This window comes from Phaseolus vulgaris, chromosome 5, assembly GCF_000499845.2.
Source record: "Phaseolus vulgaris cultivar G19833 chromosome 5, P. vulgaris v2.0, whole genome shotgun sequence".
Taxonomy (NCBI): Eukaryota; Viridiplantae; Streptophyta; class Magnoliopsida; order Fabales; family Fabaceae; genus Phaseolus; species Phaseolus vulgaris.
This window is the reverse complement of record NC_023755.2, coordinates 161,325-181,631: the sequence shown is the minus strand read 5'-3', so window position 1 is coordinate 181,631 and position 20,307 is coordinate 161,325. Positions and strand designations below refer to the sequence as shown.

The following is a 20,307-nucleotide window of genomic DNA, read 5'->3' as shown; positions in this document are numbered from 1 at the left end:
GCTTCAACAGGAATAAGGCGTAGTAAGTCTCAGACCGAGAGTGAACCAAACTGGTTTTCCGAAAACAAAACGTCCTGGCTTTTCTTCCCCGTATCTTCTTTTTGTGATTCCTTTATGGACGTGCCTCCTTACTTGGGTGCAAACAACATATGAAAGTACTCGTGCGAATTTTTTCAGCGCAATACAGACGCAGAATAAAAATTGCAGAAAGTAGGGCGAAATTTCACAAGTTTTGCTAGAGGATAGCCTTGGTTTGCACAAAATTTCTGAAAAGTTCTCCCGAAATATTTTTCTCCTGAAATTCCACGTAAGAATCTCCACTGAATTCGGGACAAAACGCGACAAATTTCAGGTCAAACGGATGACTATTGACCCACGAAAAAAATCAAACAGTTTCACACACGAACGAACCTTCCTTTCAACCCTGGCAAGGATCAATAAAAAATTTATTGCCAATCTTGTGGGACGAATCTGGGGCTCAAATCTTAGCCAAAACTCAATAGACACAGTGACGAACGTCTGGTAAAAATTTCAGACCAAAACATCCTAGGAGTATGGCGTAGTAAGTCCCAGACCGAGAGTGAAGAAAACTGGTTTTCCGAAAACAAAATGTCCTTGCTTTTCTTCGCCGTATCCTCTTTTTGTGATTCGTTTATGGACGTGCCTCCTTAACTGAATGCAAACAACATATGAAAGGACTCGTGCGAATTTTTTCAGCGCAATACGGACGCAGAGTAAAAATTGCAGAATGTAGGGCGAAATTTCACATGTTTTGGTAGAGGATAGCCTTGGTTTGAGCGAAAGTTTCTGAAAAATTCTCCCGAAATAGTTTCTTCCTGAAAGTCCATGTAAGAATCTCCACTGAATTCGGGACAATATGCGACAAATTTCAGGTCAAACGGATGAGTATTGACCCACGCAAAAAATCAAACAGTTTCACACAAAAACGAACCTTCCTTTCAGCCCTGGCAGTGATCAATAAAAAATTTATTGTCAATCTTGTGGGACGAATCTGGAACTCAAATCTCAGCCAAAACTCAATAGACACAGTGATGAACGTCTGGTAAAAATTTCAGACCAAAACACCCAAGGAGTAAGGCGTAGTAATTCCCAGACCGAGAGTGAACAAAACTGGTTTTCCGAAAACAAAACATCCTAGCTTTTCTTCCCCGTATCTTCTTTTTGTGATCGTTTATGGACGTGCCTCCTTACCTGGGTGCAAACAACATATGAAAGTACTCGTGCGAATTTTTTCAGCGCAATACGGGCGCAGAATAAAAACTGCAGAAAGTGGGGCGAAATTTAACAAGTTTTGGTAGATAGCCTTCGTTTGAGCGAAAATTTCTGAAAAATTCTGCTGAAATAGTTTTTTCCTGAAATTCCACGTAAGAATCTCTATTGAATTCGGGACAAAACACGACAAATTTCAGGTCAAACGGATGAGTATTGACCCACGAAAAAAATCAAACAGTTTAACACACGAACGAACCGTCCTTTCAGCCCTGGCAGTGATCAATAAAAGATTTATTTTCAATCTTGTGGGACGAATCTGGGACTCAAATCTCAGCCAAAACTCAATAGACACAGTGACGAACGTCTGGTAAAAATTTCAGACCAAAACACCCATGGAGTAAGGTGTAGTAAGTCCCAGACCGAGAGTCAAAAAAACTGGTTTTCCGAAAACAAAACGTCCTGGCTTTTCTTCCCCGTATCTTCTTTTTGTGATTCTTTTATGGACGTGCCTCCTTACCTGGGTGCAAACAACATATGAAAGTACTCGTGCGAATTTTTTCATCGCAATACAGACGCAGAATAAAAATTGAAGAAAGTGAGGCGAAATTTCACAAGTTTTGGTAGAGGATAGCCTTGGTTTGAGCGAAAATTTCTGAAAAATTCTCCCGAAATAGTTTTTTTCCTGAAATTCCACGTAAAAATCTCCACTGAATTCGGGACAAAACGCGAAAAATTTCAGGTCAAACGGATGAGTATTGGCCCATGAAAGAAATGAAACAGTTTCACACACGAACGTACCTTCCTTTCAGCCCTGTCAGTGATCAATAAAAAAATTATTTTCAATCTTGTGGGACGAATCTGGGGCTCAAATCTCAGCCAAAACTCAATAGACACAGTGACGAACGTCTTGTAAAAATTTCAGACCAAAACACCCAAGGAGTAAGGCGTAGTAAGTCCTAGACCGAGAGTGAACAAAACTGATTTTGCAAAAATAAAACGTGCTGGCTTTTCTTCCCCGTATCTTCTTTTTGTGATTCGTTTATGGACGTGCCTCCTTACCTGGGTGCAAACAACATATGAAAGTACTCATGCGAATTTTTTTAGTGCAATACGGACACAATAAAAACTGCAAAAAGTGGGGCAAAATTTCACAAGTTTTGGTAGAGGATAGCCTTGGTTTGAGCGAAAATTTCTGAAAAATTCTCCCGAAATAGTTTTTTCCTGAAATTTCACGTAAGAATCTCCACTGAATTCGGGACAAAACGCGATAAATTTCAGGTCAAACAGATTAGTATTCACCTAGGAAAACCATGAAACAAAATCACACACAAACGAACCTTCCTTTCGGCCCTGGCAGTGATGAATAAAAAATTTATTACAAATCCTGTGGGACGAATTTGGGGCTCAAATATTAGCCAAAACTCAATAGACACAGTGAGGAATGTCTGGTAAAAATTTGAGACCGAAATACCGAAGGAGTAAGGCGTATATAAGTCCCGAACCGAGAGTAAACAAAACTGGTTTTCCGAAAACAAAACGTCTTTGGTTTTCTTTTCCGTATCTTCTTTATGTGATTTGTTTATGGACGTGCCTCCTTAGCTGGGTGCAAACAACATATGAAAGTACTTGTGCAAATTTTTCAATGCAATACGCACCCAGAATAAAATTGGAGAAAGTATGGTGAAATTTCACGAGTTTCGGTAGAGGATAGCCTTGGTTTTAAATAAAATTTATGAAAAATTCTCCCAAAATAGTTTTTTCCTGAAATTCCATATAAGAATCTCAACTGAATTTGGGACAAAACGCAACAAATTTCAGGTCAAACGAATGAGTATTCACCTAGGAAAAAAATCAAACAGTTTCACACACAAACGAACCTTCCTTTCGGCCCTGGCAGTGATGAATAAAAAATTTATTTCAAATCCTGTGGTTCAAAATTGGGACTCAAATCTTAGCCAAACCTCAATAGACACAGTTAGGGATGTCAATAGACACAATGAGGAATGTCTGGTAATAATTTGAGACCGAAATACCCAAGGAGTAAGGCGTAGTAAGTCCTAGACCGAGAGTGAAAAAACTTGGTTTTCTGAAAACAAAATGTTCTTGCTTTTCTTCCCCGTATCTTCTTTTTGTGATTTGTTTATGGTCGTGCCTCCTTACTTGGGTGCAAACAACATATGAAAGTACTTGTGCGAATTTTTTCAATGCAATACGCTCCCAGAATAAAATTGCAGAAAGTAGGACGAAATTTCACGAGTTTCGGTAGAGGATAGCCTTGGTTTTCAATAAAATTTCTGAAAAATTCTCCCGAAATAGTTTTTTTCCTGAAATTCCACTTAAGAATCTCGTCTGAATTTGGGACAAAACGCAACAAATTTCAGGTCTAACGGATGAGTATTCACCTAGAAAAAATATCAAACAGTTTCACACACAAACAAAACTTCTTTTCGACCCTGGCATAAAAAGTTTATTGCGAATCTTTTCTTTCGAATTTGGGACTCAAATCTTCGCCAAAACTCGATACACACAATGACGAATGTTTGTTAAAATTTTAAGACCAAAAGACTTAAGGAATAAGGCGTAGTAAGTCTCAGACTGAGAGTGAAGAAAACCTGTTTTCTGAAAAGAAAAAAAACGTCCTGAAATTTCTTCCCTATATCTCATTTTTGTGATTTGTTTATGTGCGTGCCTTCTTAGCTGGGTGAAAACATCATGTGAAAGTATTTGGATGATTTTTTTCAACTCAATATGGACGCAGAATAAAATTGCAGAAAGTATGGCGAAATTTCAAAATTTGTAGTAGAGGATAATAACCTTGGTTTGCAAAAAAAAAAAATCTGAAAAATTCTCTCGAAATGATTTTTTGTAGAAAATCCATGTAAGAATCTCGACTGAACTTGGGACAGAACGTGACAAATTTCAGGTCAAACAGATGAGTATTCACCTAGAAAAAAACCAAACAATTTCACACACAAACGAATCTCCCTTTTAGCCCTGACACTGATGAATAAAAAATTTATTGCAAATCTTGTGGGTGCGAATTTGGGGCTCAAATCTCAACCAAAACTCTAAACACACAATGTCGAATGCCTGATAAAAATTTCAGACCCAAAGAACAAAGGAATAAGGCATAGTAAGTCCCAGTTCGAGAGTGAACAAAACCGGTTTTTCGAGAAAAAACGTCCTGGCTTTTCTTCCCTGTATCTCCTTTTTGTGATTTGTTTATGGACGTGCCTCCTTAGCTAGGTGCAAACAACATGTAAAAGTACTTGTGTGAAACAAAATATGGACGCAGAATAAAATTGCATAAAATAGGGCAAAATTTGATAGAAAATGACCTTAGTTTGCACAAAATTTCTCAAAAAATTCTTCCGAAATGATTTTTCGTAGAAATTTCATGTAAGAATCTTGCGAGTGTCTTTATTGCTGTCAGTTTTCTCACTCTTTCACTTCATTTCTTGTTGTCTGCCCTTCATCATTTTGGGTATTCTATTCATAGTACTTTTACCATGCTTCAAAATTCTGGTACATTCTCAAGTGTTCCTTCAAGTCCAAAGAAGCCCCTCCATCCACACTTAGAAACAAAGTAGCATAGCAACAATAGTCATAGTGAACATTCATTCACTCATGTGTTCTTGTCTGACATAAATTGTACAAAATTAACAAAGACTTGTAATGCTGAGATTGATAACAATGTATCCTATCTGTAAACTATGGCTTTGTAAGGTATGTAATGTGAAGTTATTACCAAATATAGTATCTTGTTATCTCCTTCAAGTTGTAGTGTGTTTTACTAAGCCCCACCAATGTATAAGAAAAAAAGAAATCAACTTTGTTAGATAAAAGTTGTAAAAAGCTCAGAAAGATGTAAAGCATATGCATAATTTGTTTTTAAAATGTTCTAAAAATAGTTCTTTGTTTTGGGTGATTTTCCAACCAACATATCCAAATTCAGTAAAGCCACTTTTGTGTCAGAAGTTGGAATATGTTGTCACATTAATCTCTGGATTAAAAGAAATTAAGAAAAAAAATATTGTGAAAACATTTGTAGAGAATCATATTTGGTCTGAAATTATAAAAAAAAAAGGTTTTTCATTTAAAAGACTTATTAAACATTTTCTTAATTTTTAGAAGCTAATGTGATAACACTTATCACCTTTCAGAAACTTTGTTCACTTGAACGAGAACCCTTGATGAAGTCAAAGCTTACGGATTAATGATATAAATGTTCTCTATCTTTAATTTTAAGTATTATTTACATTATTGTGATGTTATCTCTATAAGGTGTCTTCAATAACTTTTTTTTTTCTTTTTTTTTTTTCTTTTTTTTACCAATAACTTAACATTCAATTATTCTTTGAAATATAAAATACAAAAAGTCAAGTAAAATAAAAGCATTTTCACGAAACGCTAAATAAATAATGAAAGAATAGATTAAGTATGTATTTCGTCTCACTATTATTGATTTTTGTTCTTATACAAACTTTAATAGACTTTCTATATAGTTTTACTAGTATTTCTAGAATCAATGAAATATTTTAAATCTTAGTCCACACTAAAGATATATGTTTGTAGTGTAAAAAAAATATATAAACGAAAAATATATTTAATCTTAAAAAAATTAAAATATTAATTAACTTGCAGGGTAAAAACAACTTTCAAAAAGATGAATTAAATATTAAAAGTGTCAACAAAATACTCTACTTTCAATCTTAACGTAAGTATCCATTATCTCAGTAAATAACGAAACTGATAATTTTCATTCATATTAATGACAGAAGTAATTAGAAACATGGAATTATTTCTTCCCTGCAATATGCTTTCATTATTTCTTTACAGAAAAGACCAAAAGTTAAACCATTGATATAACTTTGAAGTCAAAGCATAGAAAGAGTACGGAAATCAATTAACACTAAACCCTAAACCAATAATCACGGCAAAACATGTTTTCTAGTGCTCTAATTATAATATAACATCTTCATGTATTTCAGGTAACAATAAGCAAAATAGTATTAAGTTATTTTGTAACAAAATGCCAAGATTTTTTCCATTCTAAATCACAATTAGTCCTTCCTACAACTTAGAGTCATGCATTCCCAATCTCAATAATGGGATCCAAAATCAAACCATTACGTGTAATAAACATCATTATATCATATTAGTTGTCTGTATATAAATAGTAGCAAATAGAATTAGAAACTTTGTAAAATGGCATGCTGTAATATGCACTTTATTTGGTTTCCCACAACCCACTACTAAAGAACAATTGGTTAACCCCAACATAGAACAAGGAAATGGACAACACATAATATTGCCTCATCTCAATTTTCTTTTCAAAATGCAGTGTTTTGGCTGCTCAGAATTCTTCTTAGATTATAAAATTCAGGAAGTGGACCATAATGGAATGTTTTGTTTGCACTAAATCAATTAACTAACTCTATCCCTGTCAAAGGAACCCCAGCATGAAGCTGAAGAACAACATCACCAACAGCCTGCAATAGAACAACAGGCAAAAAAGTATCAGATTTGACAGGAGTTTATTGGTCCTCTCACTCTTTAATATATTCAATGGTAGCATATATAATTCAGAAAAATAAAAAATCAATGTGAGCATTGGGAAAATGACTTCTAATGGATTCAGATATACTTCAGAAGAAGGGCAAGTGTGAAATGGCTCCACACACCTTAGCCATGGATCTATAAGAATGTTCTGTGACGCCTGCAATGTGAGGAGTCATGATAACATTCTTAAATTTGAATATCTGGTCATCAGGGTTAAACGGCTCAGTCCAAGCAACATCAGTGCCTAACCCTCCTAAATGACCTGATTCAAGGTTGTTGATCACAGCCTCATACTCCACAAGACCACCTCTAGCAACATTCACCAGAAGGGCACCCTGAAATATACAATTGTATAATCACAAGGAAATTCATCAAAAGTTACAACTACCTAGCCAGTTAAACCAAAAGATATTTCATTAATGTTACATTTGCTTGTTTTCCTACAAATAATGTGGTGTTAGCAGGAAAACTGATAAATTTGTGATGACTTCACACTATCAGAAAACAAAACGAAAATGGTAAAAACAGTTGGAAAAAAAGGATCTGCAATAATCTTTCCCGCTATTTAAGACTATATGAGATAATTATTCACTTTTTCAACCATATATTCCAACTATGCATCCTCTCAGGTTAACATTTATTTCCCTTCCGTCAATCAAAAAACTCTTCTGTTACAATCTGCATTCCCTAGCCATCCTCTTTGCTTTACAGAACCCAACAAGAACAATTGATTGCTATGTGCCTCTTGTTGGGCTACCGTGTTGATTTCTGTGCTGCCCATCTAAAATTTTGAAAGGTTTTGATAAATTGACTTGACACTGAAGAAGTCTATTCTCATCTCCTTTGGGTTGCTCACAGGCTTTCTAGTTTCATTCAACCTTAATGGCTTGGACTAAACCATCTGCTATGATGAGTTCCATTTTCATCGGAGATAGTTCTCATCAATCATCAACAATCAAATAATCAAAACAATACCTTGCAAAAGTCTTTTTTGTTTAAAAAATGTTATTACGTTAACAATGTTATTACCCATTTGTCATTTGTGTAAGTCCTACTATTATAATTTATATTGCATACTGTTGTTAAGGAACTCACAAAAAGTAAAATAATTTATAATTTACAAATAAGTTTTATGATCAAGTTAGCAACTCAGAAAAAGAGAATGATAATTTCCACAAAATGATCAAGTAAACTCTTATTCTTCTCAAAATCCACTCTTCAGTCCAAAACTACACAGAGGACATTCATTATTGTTCCTTACTTTATTTACCACAGTCATTTAGCATAAAAAAGTAATAAGTCAGTGACATTAACAAAGTCAGGACTGAAGTGTGGGCTTTGAGAAGTCAGGGATTAGAATGGGGATTTACTTAAAAGAAGGAACAATACCCATCTCCCAAGATCTTGTACATGGATTATGAGCATAACTTCTATAAAAAGAAAAATAAGTAAATCAAAGAAGATCATCTGAAATGGTGAACACACCTTTTTCATAGAAGATACGAACTTATTGTTTATAATACCAGCCTGAAAAACATCATATCAAGTCAACAAGCATATACTGAAAAAAAAAGTCCATTAATATTATGCTTAGTTCACATAATGCATTTAAAAGCATTTAGAAAAAAGGCAGAACAAATGTCACTGAAGCTTTTAAGCACAAACAGATACATGCAATAATCAACTTAGATTCTGCATCAGTACATTGGTTACTGCTTAGGAAAAAGAAACAAGACTTTATAAATAATAACACATGTATCTAACCAAAAAAGGGAGAAGATAGGATAAAGAAATATACAAATAAAAAAATTGTTTACCCATTTGTCAACCATCTACCATAGGTTTTCACCAATCTCAAAAGCTTTAATAAAAAACAAAAAGGGAACCAAAGTAGCTAAAAGTAACTAAAGCAATGGAAGTTCAACAAAAACAAAATAAATGAAGGATTCTAAAAGGTCCAACCGTTTCATTGTTTAATCTTAGGCAGCAAACAACAATGTCAGCCTTCCTTGCAAAGTCATATATATCTTCATGACTACCCTTCACATCAACAAGATCATGTGCATCATCTTCAACAAATAATAAAAAACATGTTAAGAAATAGATAAACAAATGAGGCTTATAACAAGTATGTCCACAACAATTGGGAAGGAAAATACTTCTACTTAATTTGCTAGCCTCCTGTCCACATGAAGCCCAGCTACGCTTTGTAGCCATAACTTGTACACCAAATGGCTGCAAACGCTTTGCTAAATCCATTCCAATGTTCCCAAAGCCCAAAATGAATATCTACATTACCATTAAAAATTAGTTTTCTACCAACAGCACAGTCAATAATCACAAACATATCCTATAGAAATTCACTCTGGGAGGAAAACAAATGTAAAAGGACAAAATTTACTCACTTCATGATTGTTTTACCCTTGTACTGTTTAACATAACTGTATCACTTCAGCGTGTAGTACAGAAAATATTTGGTCTAGGAAGGAAACTGGGTATGACAATATACAAGTAAAAATGTAAGCAATTCTAGGGGGGTTCTAGGAAAGGACTCTCACTAGATACACAAAAACTGAAGTTTGAACTGAACATAATTTTCATAGCCCCTCAAATAGAACACCAATATTTATCATTATTGTTAACCCAATGCTATTTAACAAAATGAAACTTAATTCAATCAATTTTAGACTCCCAGAAAAGAAAATAGGTATCTATATACATGTTATCCATAATAATTTTATAAGCCCCAGGTAACATGTCAAATATATTGCATTGATCATCTATCCCCGTCTCCCGCTTTTAAAACTACAAGTCATAGCTCTTTTTTAGTTAGAATCGGCTGAGATTCATTTCTATTGAGGTATGTAACCATTACGAAAAACAATAACCAGGAACAAGAATAAAAAGTGGTTAGGATAACAGAATATTATTTTGTTTCCCAAAAAGAATCAATACACTCACAGTTTTCCCATATAAAGTTTCAGTAATTGGCTCTCCAAGCTTCTTCTGTTGTATGGAAAGTTGCAGTTCATTCTGCATGAACATTATTTTCTCTTCAAAAATAGAACAGCATTAATTTATAAAGAACGGAAACTTTTTATTTCAAATTGAAGTATCATACTTGCTTTCGGAGGAGACCTAGCATTAGATATATGGCCATTTCAGCACATGAAGCTGAATTTCCTGTAACGTCACTTGGGATCCTAGCAACTTTGATTCCATGCTTTGTTGCAGCATCAATATCAACACCTTGGAGAAAAAATCATGATTTATCAATTTGAAATTATGATGAGGTTTAACGGGACGGTAGGAACCAAAAAAATAAAATGCAAAATTACATCTACAATAAATAAGGAAAACATGAATCTTCCTTGAAATCCACATTCAACCTCAATTGACAGTAATAACAGTACCTTCCAGCCCAACACCATACTGCATTATAAGCTGCATCTGAACTGCACGAGAAATTATGTCTGAATTTAGCCTCATGCTTTTTACTATGCAGACATGATAGTTGGCAATATCCTTGGGCACATCTTCAAAAGAGAGAACATCAACCTAAAAACGCAACAGACAGCTTACTGATCTAAACTAAAATTAATGAGAACATTTTTCTCACTGTATTACAAAGATTGTATGACTGCCACGCTAGTAGTACTATCTAGAAATTTCATTAGCAGTTATCTTAAACCACAAGTAACTGTGGAGAAAAGAGTTACAATAATATAGAACAGATAGGGTAAAAACACAAACACAAGTTTTAGAAAGAAATAGAATGCTAAGGACACACTCATTTATTCAAGAAAGCTAAAAATCAAAGTACAAGGAACCAATGATTACTTCAAAGGTTTATTAATCTCCACCAATCTGGGCAAGTCTAAATCCCCTAAAATTTAATATATTCATTGCTCTTAGAAAGGAAATTCAGACATGTAGTCTCCATCCCATGCCAAAATTATTCTTATATATCGTCTGAAAGCAAGGTATCATGTTTTACCTATAAACTCTATCCTATATACTGCAAAATTTCAGAGGACTTGGAGATTCCTAAATGGGAAGAGACAACAATGGAAGAGATTAGAGCCTTGGAAAAGAATGAATCTTGGAGGTTATAGATCTACTGAGATGGAAGAGACCCAGTGGCTGCAAATGGTTTTCATATTGAAATACAAAGCTAGTATGAATTACATGTCATAGTACAATCTCACTTAAACTCTACTGAGACAAAGAAAAAAACAATCATATTTGTTACAATCCAGTTTAGCATGACTTGATCAATCACACAGAAATCGAAGGACATTTCATCAGCAAACTACAGTACAAACAAACATGTTCACCAAAGACGAGGAGCTATCTCAACAAAACTAGAGTAATTTAATTTGCTAGTTAAATACAACCAACATGCAGTATTGATTGCATTTTACCTTGTTAAATGAATGATTTTCAAAATACCATGCTGTATGTATATTTGTGCGAAGCAGGGAAGTGAGGTGCAAAAAACAGACCCAACAACAACAAAGTCTTGTCCCACTAGTGAGGTTGGCTAGATGGATCATTTGAAGCCATTCAACTTGGTTAAAAACACAGAACAGACAAAACCAGAGTAGTTCAATTGCTTTTTGGATATGATGAACACATCCTATCAATTCTATTTTACCTTGATATGGGCATGATTTTTCAAATACTCTATTGTATATTCATGAGAAGCAGGGAAATGGGGTCCACAAAACAAAACTCGAGTGGTTTGTTTCTCAACATGCTTTACCAAGTTCCCATTAATCTCCATGAGACCTGTCCTACAACATGAAGCAATATTGGAATAAGAAAATAATGAAATTCAAACACTGCAATAGAGTCAACTTTTTTGTATAGACTACAGGTATCCTGGACTGAAGACAATTCAACTCGAGTTGGATGAGTCCTGTATGCAACGGTGCGCAGCAAGTGGCATTGTGAAGGCAAACCAGTGTTTGAAAATCAAAATAAGTTAAGGAAATTACCACCAATTTACTGGGTTAAAAAATTGGAAATCATAAAAGATCTTTTTTTTTCTTTTGTAATTTAACAGTCACTCTGCACATGGAAGGTGGAATTAACTTGTTTCGAGGAAAAAGTCGCCATTTTTTGTAGTCCCAGAAAAGCATTTGAAGAACTACGATTCTCCTAAAAATTAATCTTTGGAAAACAACTGATATCTTGATTAATTGATGAGCAAACCCATTTAGTCAAACAGCAAGTCAATTTCATTTGGGAACCCTGGGACTGAGGTGAGTGTCAATTTCAAGGCATTTTAAGTTGGGAAAATCTGAATTGAAAATAGAAGGAAGGAGAGGAAGAAAGAACATACGAATGAAGGTATTGGGAAAATGATTTGGTTTCGGTGCGATGAAGATGATGGAAGTGTTGAGTTACCCTGGAAGAGCATGTGCGACCTAACAGAGCCCTCAACATAATATACCACTCTCCACATTAAAGTCTCTTTATCTGACTCTTTCTAGGATCAGAGTCCACTTTCTGTGCCGTTTTCTCTGTTCTTTTTAATCTTGTATACATATTTTAGGTCTCGTTAATATGATTTTATGTTATGCATACTTATGATTTGAATATTAATATAATTTAATGTAAATATTGCATTTTATTATATTAAATGAAATCTTCATCTTGTCTTTCAAGTAGAAACTAGAAAAGAAGGATTGAGAATAGCCTTTAGTTGAATTTCCCATGTTTGGTCGGAGGAGTTCATTCACGACATTGAGAGTGACCATGCAACTTACGTGTGGGATGTGTCAGAAACAGAGGATAGAGAAGCATTCAATTTTTCTGATAAAATTTAAATAATCTCAAAAGAAAGTAATACTATTATTAAGCCTATATTATTTCTGGTTGAATTATTAAGCATGCATTCGATTCGGTATTTCATTCTTTACATTAAAAGAAATTAAATAAAGGTGTTCTCCTAAAAGAAGTTTTACTGAAAAAACTAAGGCATAAATACGATATTTTTTTCATCTTTATTTTTTCTTTGTTTTAATTTTATTCTCATGTTACTTTTGCTCTATTTCTCCTACACCAAACAGCTGGAAAACCATGCAAGTGTCTTCTTGGTGTTCTACGCAGTGCTTTTATAATCACGAAATATATTTACAGTAAGAAAAAGTATACGATTCATGTTTTTATCTCGTTTAAAAATTGTAATTAAAAAATGGTTTCACTTTGCTTTTAATGTTGATTCTTAAATCAGATGAAATGTAGCAATAGTTATTTACAAATTCATAATTATTTAAAAAACAAAATAATTTGTCTCCACTATATTAACAATTTCTGGCTTGAGAGCAGAGCAAAAGCGTTGCCCAGCTCATGTATGTAACATACAACAACGAACTCAAAAGTACAAATTATTTGTCTAGTTAGTATGTAAAAGAACTAAAGGATTTAATCACCGGGATACAACAACTTGGCCCCAAGAAAAAATCAGAGAATATTGAGTGTAGAATATAAAGGCTCAATTATACAAATCCCTGGAAAAGGAAGTGATGTCAAAAACTAGATGAGGGCTTGGATGCCTTGCTGTTGCATCTCTCTTAGTCTCCACATTAGGTAAATGCCATCTTCTCCACGTTCTTCTTGATCCATCTGTTGTAATGCCCACAAATAGAATACAGTGTGGATTGTATCCTAGTAAAGAAATAAATCATAGTTAAAATTAGACAAATATGAAGACACCAAAAACCATAACCATAATCAAATATTTAGTATAGATAACAGAGCAGACAGCATTGAGACATGATAAGAGCCACAAGGAGAGATTGGGACAAGAGGTGTATAATTGTTACGCTATTTGCATGTCTTTCTCTATACAAAAAGAACATTTTATAACAGTGCAACTGTGAAACCAGCATTTCCACACAGTATACATTTAAATGTAAAAAATATACATCACACATCATTCACCTTAACTTGATACGTGCCTTCCATAACACCCAAGCATGGAATTGAATGATGAGATGGGATCGAATTACATCGAGATTATTAAGGGGAAAGGAAAGGCGAAATTTGTAAAGTAAAGTAGAAATGTTTACAGCATTAAGAGGTACCCACTCTCTCTTATGGGACGTAATAGCTTTTTCACATTGTACTTGTAGCAATTACAAAATATAAACCGTTAGAAAACACAGCTTTTACCTTGCCTCCTTCCGTAATTGCCCCATTCCTATCACGTACGCAATAGATTTGCTGTGTTTGAAACTGAAAATTCATTTGAACAGAATCATCCATGAAAGTTTTCATTCTACTTTATAAGAAATTTTATAAATTAGCAATGAACTTCTGGAAGTAATAATTTACATACCATTACAATGATTACTGGAGATGAACCCACCATCTTGGTCTCTCGTACATCCACCTCAGATACATGCAGAATCTGCATAAGTGTTAAATATTTAAAAAAACGAAATATCCTAGCAGGTACAGGAACCTAAACCATGTTTTGTTGCAGAAATAATTCTGTAGATTCGCAAGAGAACGTTGCACTATCTTAACTAAGATAAATTCGAATAAAAAAGGAAGTACTTAAACCAGAGTTGCACCATTTATGGGTAAAACTATGATCCAACCTTCAAAAAGTTTGCTTTTTTTTCCGAGCTTCATTTACATGAAGAGATAAAGGAGAAAACATCTGGAAAATAACTATTAACTTATGAAGGTTTGACACAAGATGAACGGAGTAAATAGTAGTACAACTATAGGCTTAACAACCACATTTCTACACTCGTCTAAATGGCACTTGGAGCACTTGTGCTGTTCTTCAGTGATAAAAACATATCTGTTTGATACCTCAGATTCCCAGTCCTTTTTCAGCTACAGCAATTAACTAAGTATAAATTATCATTTGCACACAAATCCATTACCTACATTATATTTATCAAGTTGATCAAGATTGAATTTTGGTTCAAAGCAAAGAAGACATGAAAGGTTATTTCATTCTATGAATTTTTTCCTTTACTTAAACCCTATGAAATATACTACCGAGACTTCAAGAAGTTGTGTTAAAAGGAAAAAACTTTTAGTTGGAACAATTTAACATGCTCAAAAATATATTATGATACAATCAACCTCATTCAAAACAAAAAGTCATCGAACAGAGAAAGCAAGATGAAAGATTAAAAAAATTGCAACTCTCACCTTGTTATCAAAGAATATGCCATTACTTTGGTAAGCATGACGCTCTGCTTTCAAGCGTTCAACCAGCTCAGGGCTACAATACTTCTTTAATGTTTCAACATCTCCCTGTACATATAATTAAAATCAAAGTCTGATTCATAAATCATAAACGAATCTGCCCAGCCAAAAAAATAGATTTAGAGTAAAGCTTAGACAAAAGTGTTTTATCCCTATCATGTTTTGTATTTAACAAGTGATACATGTAACAGTTTTTAACCACCTATCATTGATCAACTTCTTCTGCTTCAGTAGCCAACTTCTCCGACTTCAACTAACAACTGCCATTTTCAAACAACCATTTCATGCTAATGGACCCCCCCAAATCCAACCAGGCACATTGTTATCTTTCTTAACCCTAATTTGAAGACAATGCTTCACTTCTTTTTCACTAAAGTGATTCTCACTAAACATAGCATTAAATCCAAAGGTTTAACCTAATTGTTGGTTCCCCTTTTCAAAATGATTACTAAAAAAGTGTTCTTACCTGATGATGATTATTAAGACTCTTGTCAGTAACTGAGAAAATCTAGCAATTTAGTGTGCGTGTGTACATATTACTTAATTGTCTAAGATCTATAACTTAGAAATCAAACAGTATTAACCAATGCCACAAGTTATCATAATCATCATCCGGTTCTCCCTTTCTTATTTGATTACACTAGGCTTTCGGTTACAACTTACAACTGGTGATGATGTTGAGGATTTGTTCTAAAAGAAAGACAAGTGACCAGAGATGAACTAAAAATGAAATATAAAAGTGATTATAACTTTATAAGTCAAACATGTGTCACTTGTTAGAACAAGATAGCAAAAAAAATTATACCTAAGTATTATGCCTAATTCAAAAATGGAATGAAAAATCAATTGCACGTTTTAAGCATTCATGTTCAAACTATAACCAACCTTGATGTAAGCATTAAGCACTGGTTTTATTGCCTCCTGTACTTCCCCAATAAATTCTGGTAATGAGAAATAACTGGTCCATGTAACCAAATAAAAGAAAAGATGTTAGCAATTAAAATAACATAAAATGCTAAAACTAAAATAGAAACAAAAGTCATGATAGCCTACGGATCCCGTTGACGTATTTCCTTGTATGAAAGTGCAGCATCTGTTTCTTGAAACATGCTATCATTTATACTGAAAAATAAATGTGTAGCAAATTAGGGCTTAAATTTGCATCATACATTAATACTATTTAGACTATAATCAGACAAATGTAGCAGCATGCATAACTATTACCAGTAACCAATCATTTGATATATATAATTTCAAAAGAACAAGAATGAGTGCAAAGAGAAACTTGATGACATACTCCTGTATTTTGTGAACAATGGGGCTATCACTGGTCTCATATCTTTCCCGCAAGTCCTCTACTATCTGTCAATTCCAATAAATATATAAAACACCAACCCAAAAAATGTGATTTGGAAGTTAAACATGTAACATTTTCTCCATCCATAGTCATGAATTATCAAATAGGACACTAATGCTTAAGAATGCAAGTGAGACAAGCTGCATAATATATCATAATATAACAAAGCGCCATTAAAAAAATAATTGTTATAGTAGAATAAAGAACCCCAGGAGTCCAGAGTAGAACATACCTCCTGGCCCTTTGTCTTCACTGGGTCACTGTACTTAAGGAACCGCTTGGATACTGGATGACCTTTCACCTTTATGAAAAAGCAAAGAAGATAACTCAATGGAAAGTTTTTCAGGACAATCCAGTTAAAGAAGAACTACAACCAAGTTACCTTCTCCCTGAACTCATCAAACTTCTTACTCCACCAAGATTGTTGAGATGGCATAACAACAAGGTCTGTTCTTGTACTTGTTTCACCACTTGATGCGAAAGGAACACGCTTTCTCTTTGTTGGAGTACTGCTTAACTCCTCTTTTACTATGTCATAACTTTTCTTGGTTATGTCAACTAACTTTGCATCCTTTAATTTTTGGAAGGCAGCAGAAACATTTGGAGAGGAAATAGTTGATTTAAATTTCCCAAACAGAGAATCTGTAGCATTGCTAGATCCAGATTGCTGGTTTTTCTCTTCCTGAGATGATGTCTTGTTTCCTCCATTTACATCAGCACCCTGTTTGGTTGAAGAATCAGTTGACCCAGAAGAATCCTGCTTTCCTATCCCAAAAGTTCCCTTCACCTAATTTAAAAAGAGCAATATCAATAACCTATCAATTGTCAATCGCTTTCAACAACAAAGTTTTAAATCATGAACAGACCTCCTCAGTTGCAGCTGAAATCTTCTCTTTAACATTGTAAGAAACCTGCAAAACGTACAATTAAATTCCAGGAACATGTCAGCTTATTCAAAATAGATATATAGATACCAAGTTCCCATGACAAATTTAATAATAATGGCAATTAGCTGCACAAACAAAAAAGGGAAGAATGAGAACATAAATACAAAACTAACGTGCATCTTTTTACCTGACCAAAAAAAAAAACTATACCATGAAATTTGTATCAAGATCAGTGTAAGGTCACATTACACTTTCTACACAATTACACATCCAATGACTTCATACCCAATTAATGCATTGATGTATGTATATAGCATTGTCTGATAACACTACAGAGTATCAGAAGTGGAATCTTTTACTCCTTTTCTCATAACTAATTTCCATTACGAATCAAGAGTAGAAACTGAGGATGACCTTTGATTATACCTTCTTTGCCGCAGCTTCAGCTTCAGTCCAAACCTCATCCACTTGTTTGTACAGCTTCTCGGTTTTCTGCTTTGTTCTGTATTAGCCATTTAAGCATATCAGGCCTCCGTTGAAGAGTTGAGCCAGCCTTGACATACAATGGTACGTCTCAGCCTATTAATCAGTAACGCAAAAAACAAAACACTACGTCATGGTCACCACATACAACACTTACCTTTCTTTCAGCTCTTCTTTTACCCCTTTAAGCTCATCGGCTTTTTCCTTCAGCTCCTTGACAGACTGTTGGAATTCTTGGTTTCTGCAACCATCAAAGAAAAGAAACTGATAATGCAGACAGTAACACTCGTAACATAATATAAAACCTCAGAAAGAATCAACAGAACAAAACATACAAGGATTATATCAAAAGGTTAAGTCTATTTTTTCATTCAGTTTCAGGAAAGTGACTTGCATATAACCGCTACTGTCCCAACAAGCATTACAAAGGAATTAAATGGACCAGATTAGAACATACAATCCCATTGCCTATTATGTACAATTCTAACAATTATAAATTCTCTAGTAAGGTCAGGTGTCTCGGTATGTGTATGTGTGTGAGCGTGTATGTTCTAACATACTACACAAGTACATCAATATGGTAGCTAACGCCCATACCACATGTTTGCTTTAATTCCTTCTTTCTATGTCGCATGCTATAGTTTTGCCACATGTAGGTCCGAATTTATTGAGACTTCGGCATCTTCTATGATTAAATAATAAAAACTAAGAACATTGTTTAGGTAAAATCATGTTAAAACTAAGATTTAAAATACTCTATTATATTAATAAGCTCATTCGATTCACTAACCTAACGCGTTGGATTCGAACAGAGCAGTTATAAGTGTTACAGTGCAATTCAATTGAGAGAGGAATACCTAACAGCTTCGCCTTTAATCTTCTTGGAGAATTCATTGAAGACGCTGTAGCTACGCCTATCTTCCCAGTCCAAAGGAAACCTTCTACTCCTATTCCAAACCTATCGACGCAACAAATAGCAGCAATGATAAGTACACAAATAAACAATTTACAGAGAGATGAATTTGGGAAATGGAAGGAACCTTGTGGCGGTGGTGAGGGGAAGGAAGAAGAAGCGATCGTTCGGAGAGGAAGAAATCGCGAATCAGCTTTCGCGTGGCCATTGGAGTGAGGTATGAGAAAAGTTGCGTGTGATTCTTTCGTGAATTTTTCTCTTGCTTTGGTTTTGGTATTTATCTGTAATGAAGAGTGTTGAGGTGATTGAGGAAGAAGAAACGACGGTGCAAATTGGAATAGGAATGAAGAAACGAAACAGCTACATTCAAATACAATTACAACAATAGATTGAGTTCACACACTCAGAAAGGGATTCAATATTCTACTTTCTACGCCCATGCACACGCCAATGAACACCACTCTCTGCATCCTGCTTCTTGGGCTTAGGGTTCCTCTTATTGGGCCTACTGTTTTTTCTTTCCTTTTGCTAACTGCACCCATCAATTTAGACTGTTTATTCCTGCACCTCCATCACTTCTTCAGCCACTAAAAAGATAAAAAAAAAATAGAAGCAATGTTTTACACTACTGATTAACTAATCCGAAACTTATTTAAGAAAATAAACCTACCTGGACTTTGGAGGGGAGGTGGGCGCATAATCTGGAAGTGATAATTTTTTAGTTATGAATTACGTAACTATTGAGTGTTTAGTTAGGTTCCCGATTACAAAATCTAGTAAATTTATTTTTTTAAATAAGATTTTGATTACATAATTCGGTATTGTTAATTGTTAAATACGTTATGGATTACGTAGTCTAAAAGTGGTAATTTTTTACTTCCAAATTATGTAATCTGGTAGGTTTATTTTCTTAAATAAGAATTGGATTACATAATCCGATATTGTGAGTTATTAAATAGGTTTCAAATTACATAATCTAAAAATGGTAATTTTTTACTTTTGGATTACGTAATTTGATAGGTTTATTTTCTTAAATAAGTTATGGCTTACGTAATTGTGAGTTGTTAAATAAGTTTCAAATTACGTAATCAAAAAATTGTAATTTTTTAGTTCTAGATTTGGTAATCCGTTATGTAAAACATTGTTTCTATTTTTATCTCTTTGCTAAAAGGTAATTTTGAGAATTTTAAAATTTATGGAGGTGCCTTAAGAAATGATGGAGGTGCATGAAGAAGTAGTCGTCAAATTAATATTCTTCAGAAGCAAATACATTGTAGTTTTACTATTCCAATTATTCATAAACAAAGCTAATACCGAGAGTGGTAGATTCAACTATGGTTTATTTTTTAAGTTCAAGTGGTGATTTGCCTTTAATCTTACTCGTTATATTGTGATTTTTTTATTCTATTTAGACACTCACCAAATGATTACTCGTTATATTGCTTAAACACCTCCTAATCCAAAACTACCCAAAAAATTTAAATGTAATTTAGGTATTTTGAAAAAAAAATAGAAGTGCAAGAAGAAGAAGAATGCATGTAGGAAAGAAACACCCATCTATGTTTTATACACAAGATCTCAAATGAAAAAAATATATATAACAAATATAAGATTTTCTCTAAAATATACGAAGA

At 34.0% G+C, this 20,307-nt stretch overlaps 2 protein-coding genes across 3 annotated transcripts; both read right to left on the bottom strand.

The window, feature by feature from the left end:
- Nucleotides 1-6,362: 6,362 nt before the first annotated feature.
- On the bottom strand, nucleotides 6,363-12,379 carry LOC137834581 (uncharacterized). Of its 2 annotated transcripts, none has more exons than XM_068642623.1 (10): nucleotides 12,143-12,379; nucleotides 11,453-11,591; nucleotides 10,209-10,353; nucleotides 9,917-10,044; nucleotides 9,757-9,828; nucleotides 8,955-9,084; nucleotides 8,758-8,864; nucleotides 8,281-8,322; nucleotides 6,918-7,130; nucleotides 6,363-6,725 (listed from the first exon to the last, which is right to left on the bottom strand). In XM_068642623.1, the coding sequence occupies exons 1-10, from the start codon at nucleotides 12,244-12,246 to the stop codon at nucleotides 6,657-6,659; spliced, it is 1,149 nt and encodes a 382-aa protein (XP_068498724.1). In that variant the 5' UTR covers nucleotides 12,247-12,379; the 3' UTR covers nucleotides 6,363-6,656. The 2 variants fall into 2 exon arrangements, with proteins under 2 accessions (XP_068498724.1, XP_068498725.1); XM_068642624.1 differs by having other exon boundaries at nucleotides 11,453-11,586; nucleotides 12,143-12,306.
- Nucleotides 12,380-13,071: 692 nt separating this feature from the next.
- On the bottom strand, nucleotides 13,072-19,139 carry LOC137834577 (mitochondrial import inner membrane translocase subunit TIM44-2). Its single transcript, XM_068642619.1, has 14 exons — nucleotides 18,801-19,139; nucleotides 18,618-18,718; nucleotides 17,918-18,001; nucleotides 17,704-17,779; nucleotides 17,257-17,301; nucleotides 16,773-17,177; nucleotides 16,623-16,691; nucleotides 16,331-16,395; nucleotides 16,087-16,155; nucleotides 15,919-15,991; nucleotides 14,977-15,081; nucleotides 14,144-14,215; nucleotides 13,978-14,040; nucleotides 13,072-13,470 (listed from the first exon to the last, which is right to left on the bottom strand). Exons 1-14 carry the CDS (start codon nucleotides 18,879-18,881, stop codon nucleotides 13,339-13,341), a joined length of 1,440 nt encoding a protein of 479 aa, XP_068498720.1. The 5' UTR covers nucleotides 18,882-19,139; the 3' UTR covers nucleotides 13,072-13,338.
- Between the last annotated feature and the right edge of the window lie 1,168 nt (nucleotides 19,140-20,307).

Coding starts and splice junctions, on each gene's coding strand:
- LOC137834577 (XM_068642619.1), bottom strand. CDS start 18,881: ATGGCCACGCGAAAGCTGATTCGCGATTTCTTCCTCTCCGAACGATCG. Junction 16,692..16,772: donor TTGATGAGTTCAGGGAGAAG/GTAACTTGGTTG, acceptor TTTTTCATAAAG/GTGAAAGGTCATCCAGTATC. Junction 13,471..13,977: donor CAATTACGGAAGGAGGCAAG/GTAAAAGCTGTG, acceptor TTTCTTTACTAG/GATACAATCCACACTGTATT.
- LOC137834581 (XM_068642623.1), bottom strand. CDS start 12,246: ATGTTGAGGGCTCTGTTAGGTCGCACATGCTCTTCCAGGGTAACTCAA. Junction 9,829..9,916: donor TAGGTCTCCTCCGAAAGCAA/GTATGATACTTC, acceptor ATGTTCATGCAG/AATGAACTGCAACTTTCCAT. Junction 6,726..6,917: donor CTTATAGATCCATGGCTAAG/GTGTGTGGAGCC, acceptor GTTCTATTGCAG/GCTGTTGGTGATGTTGTTCT.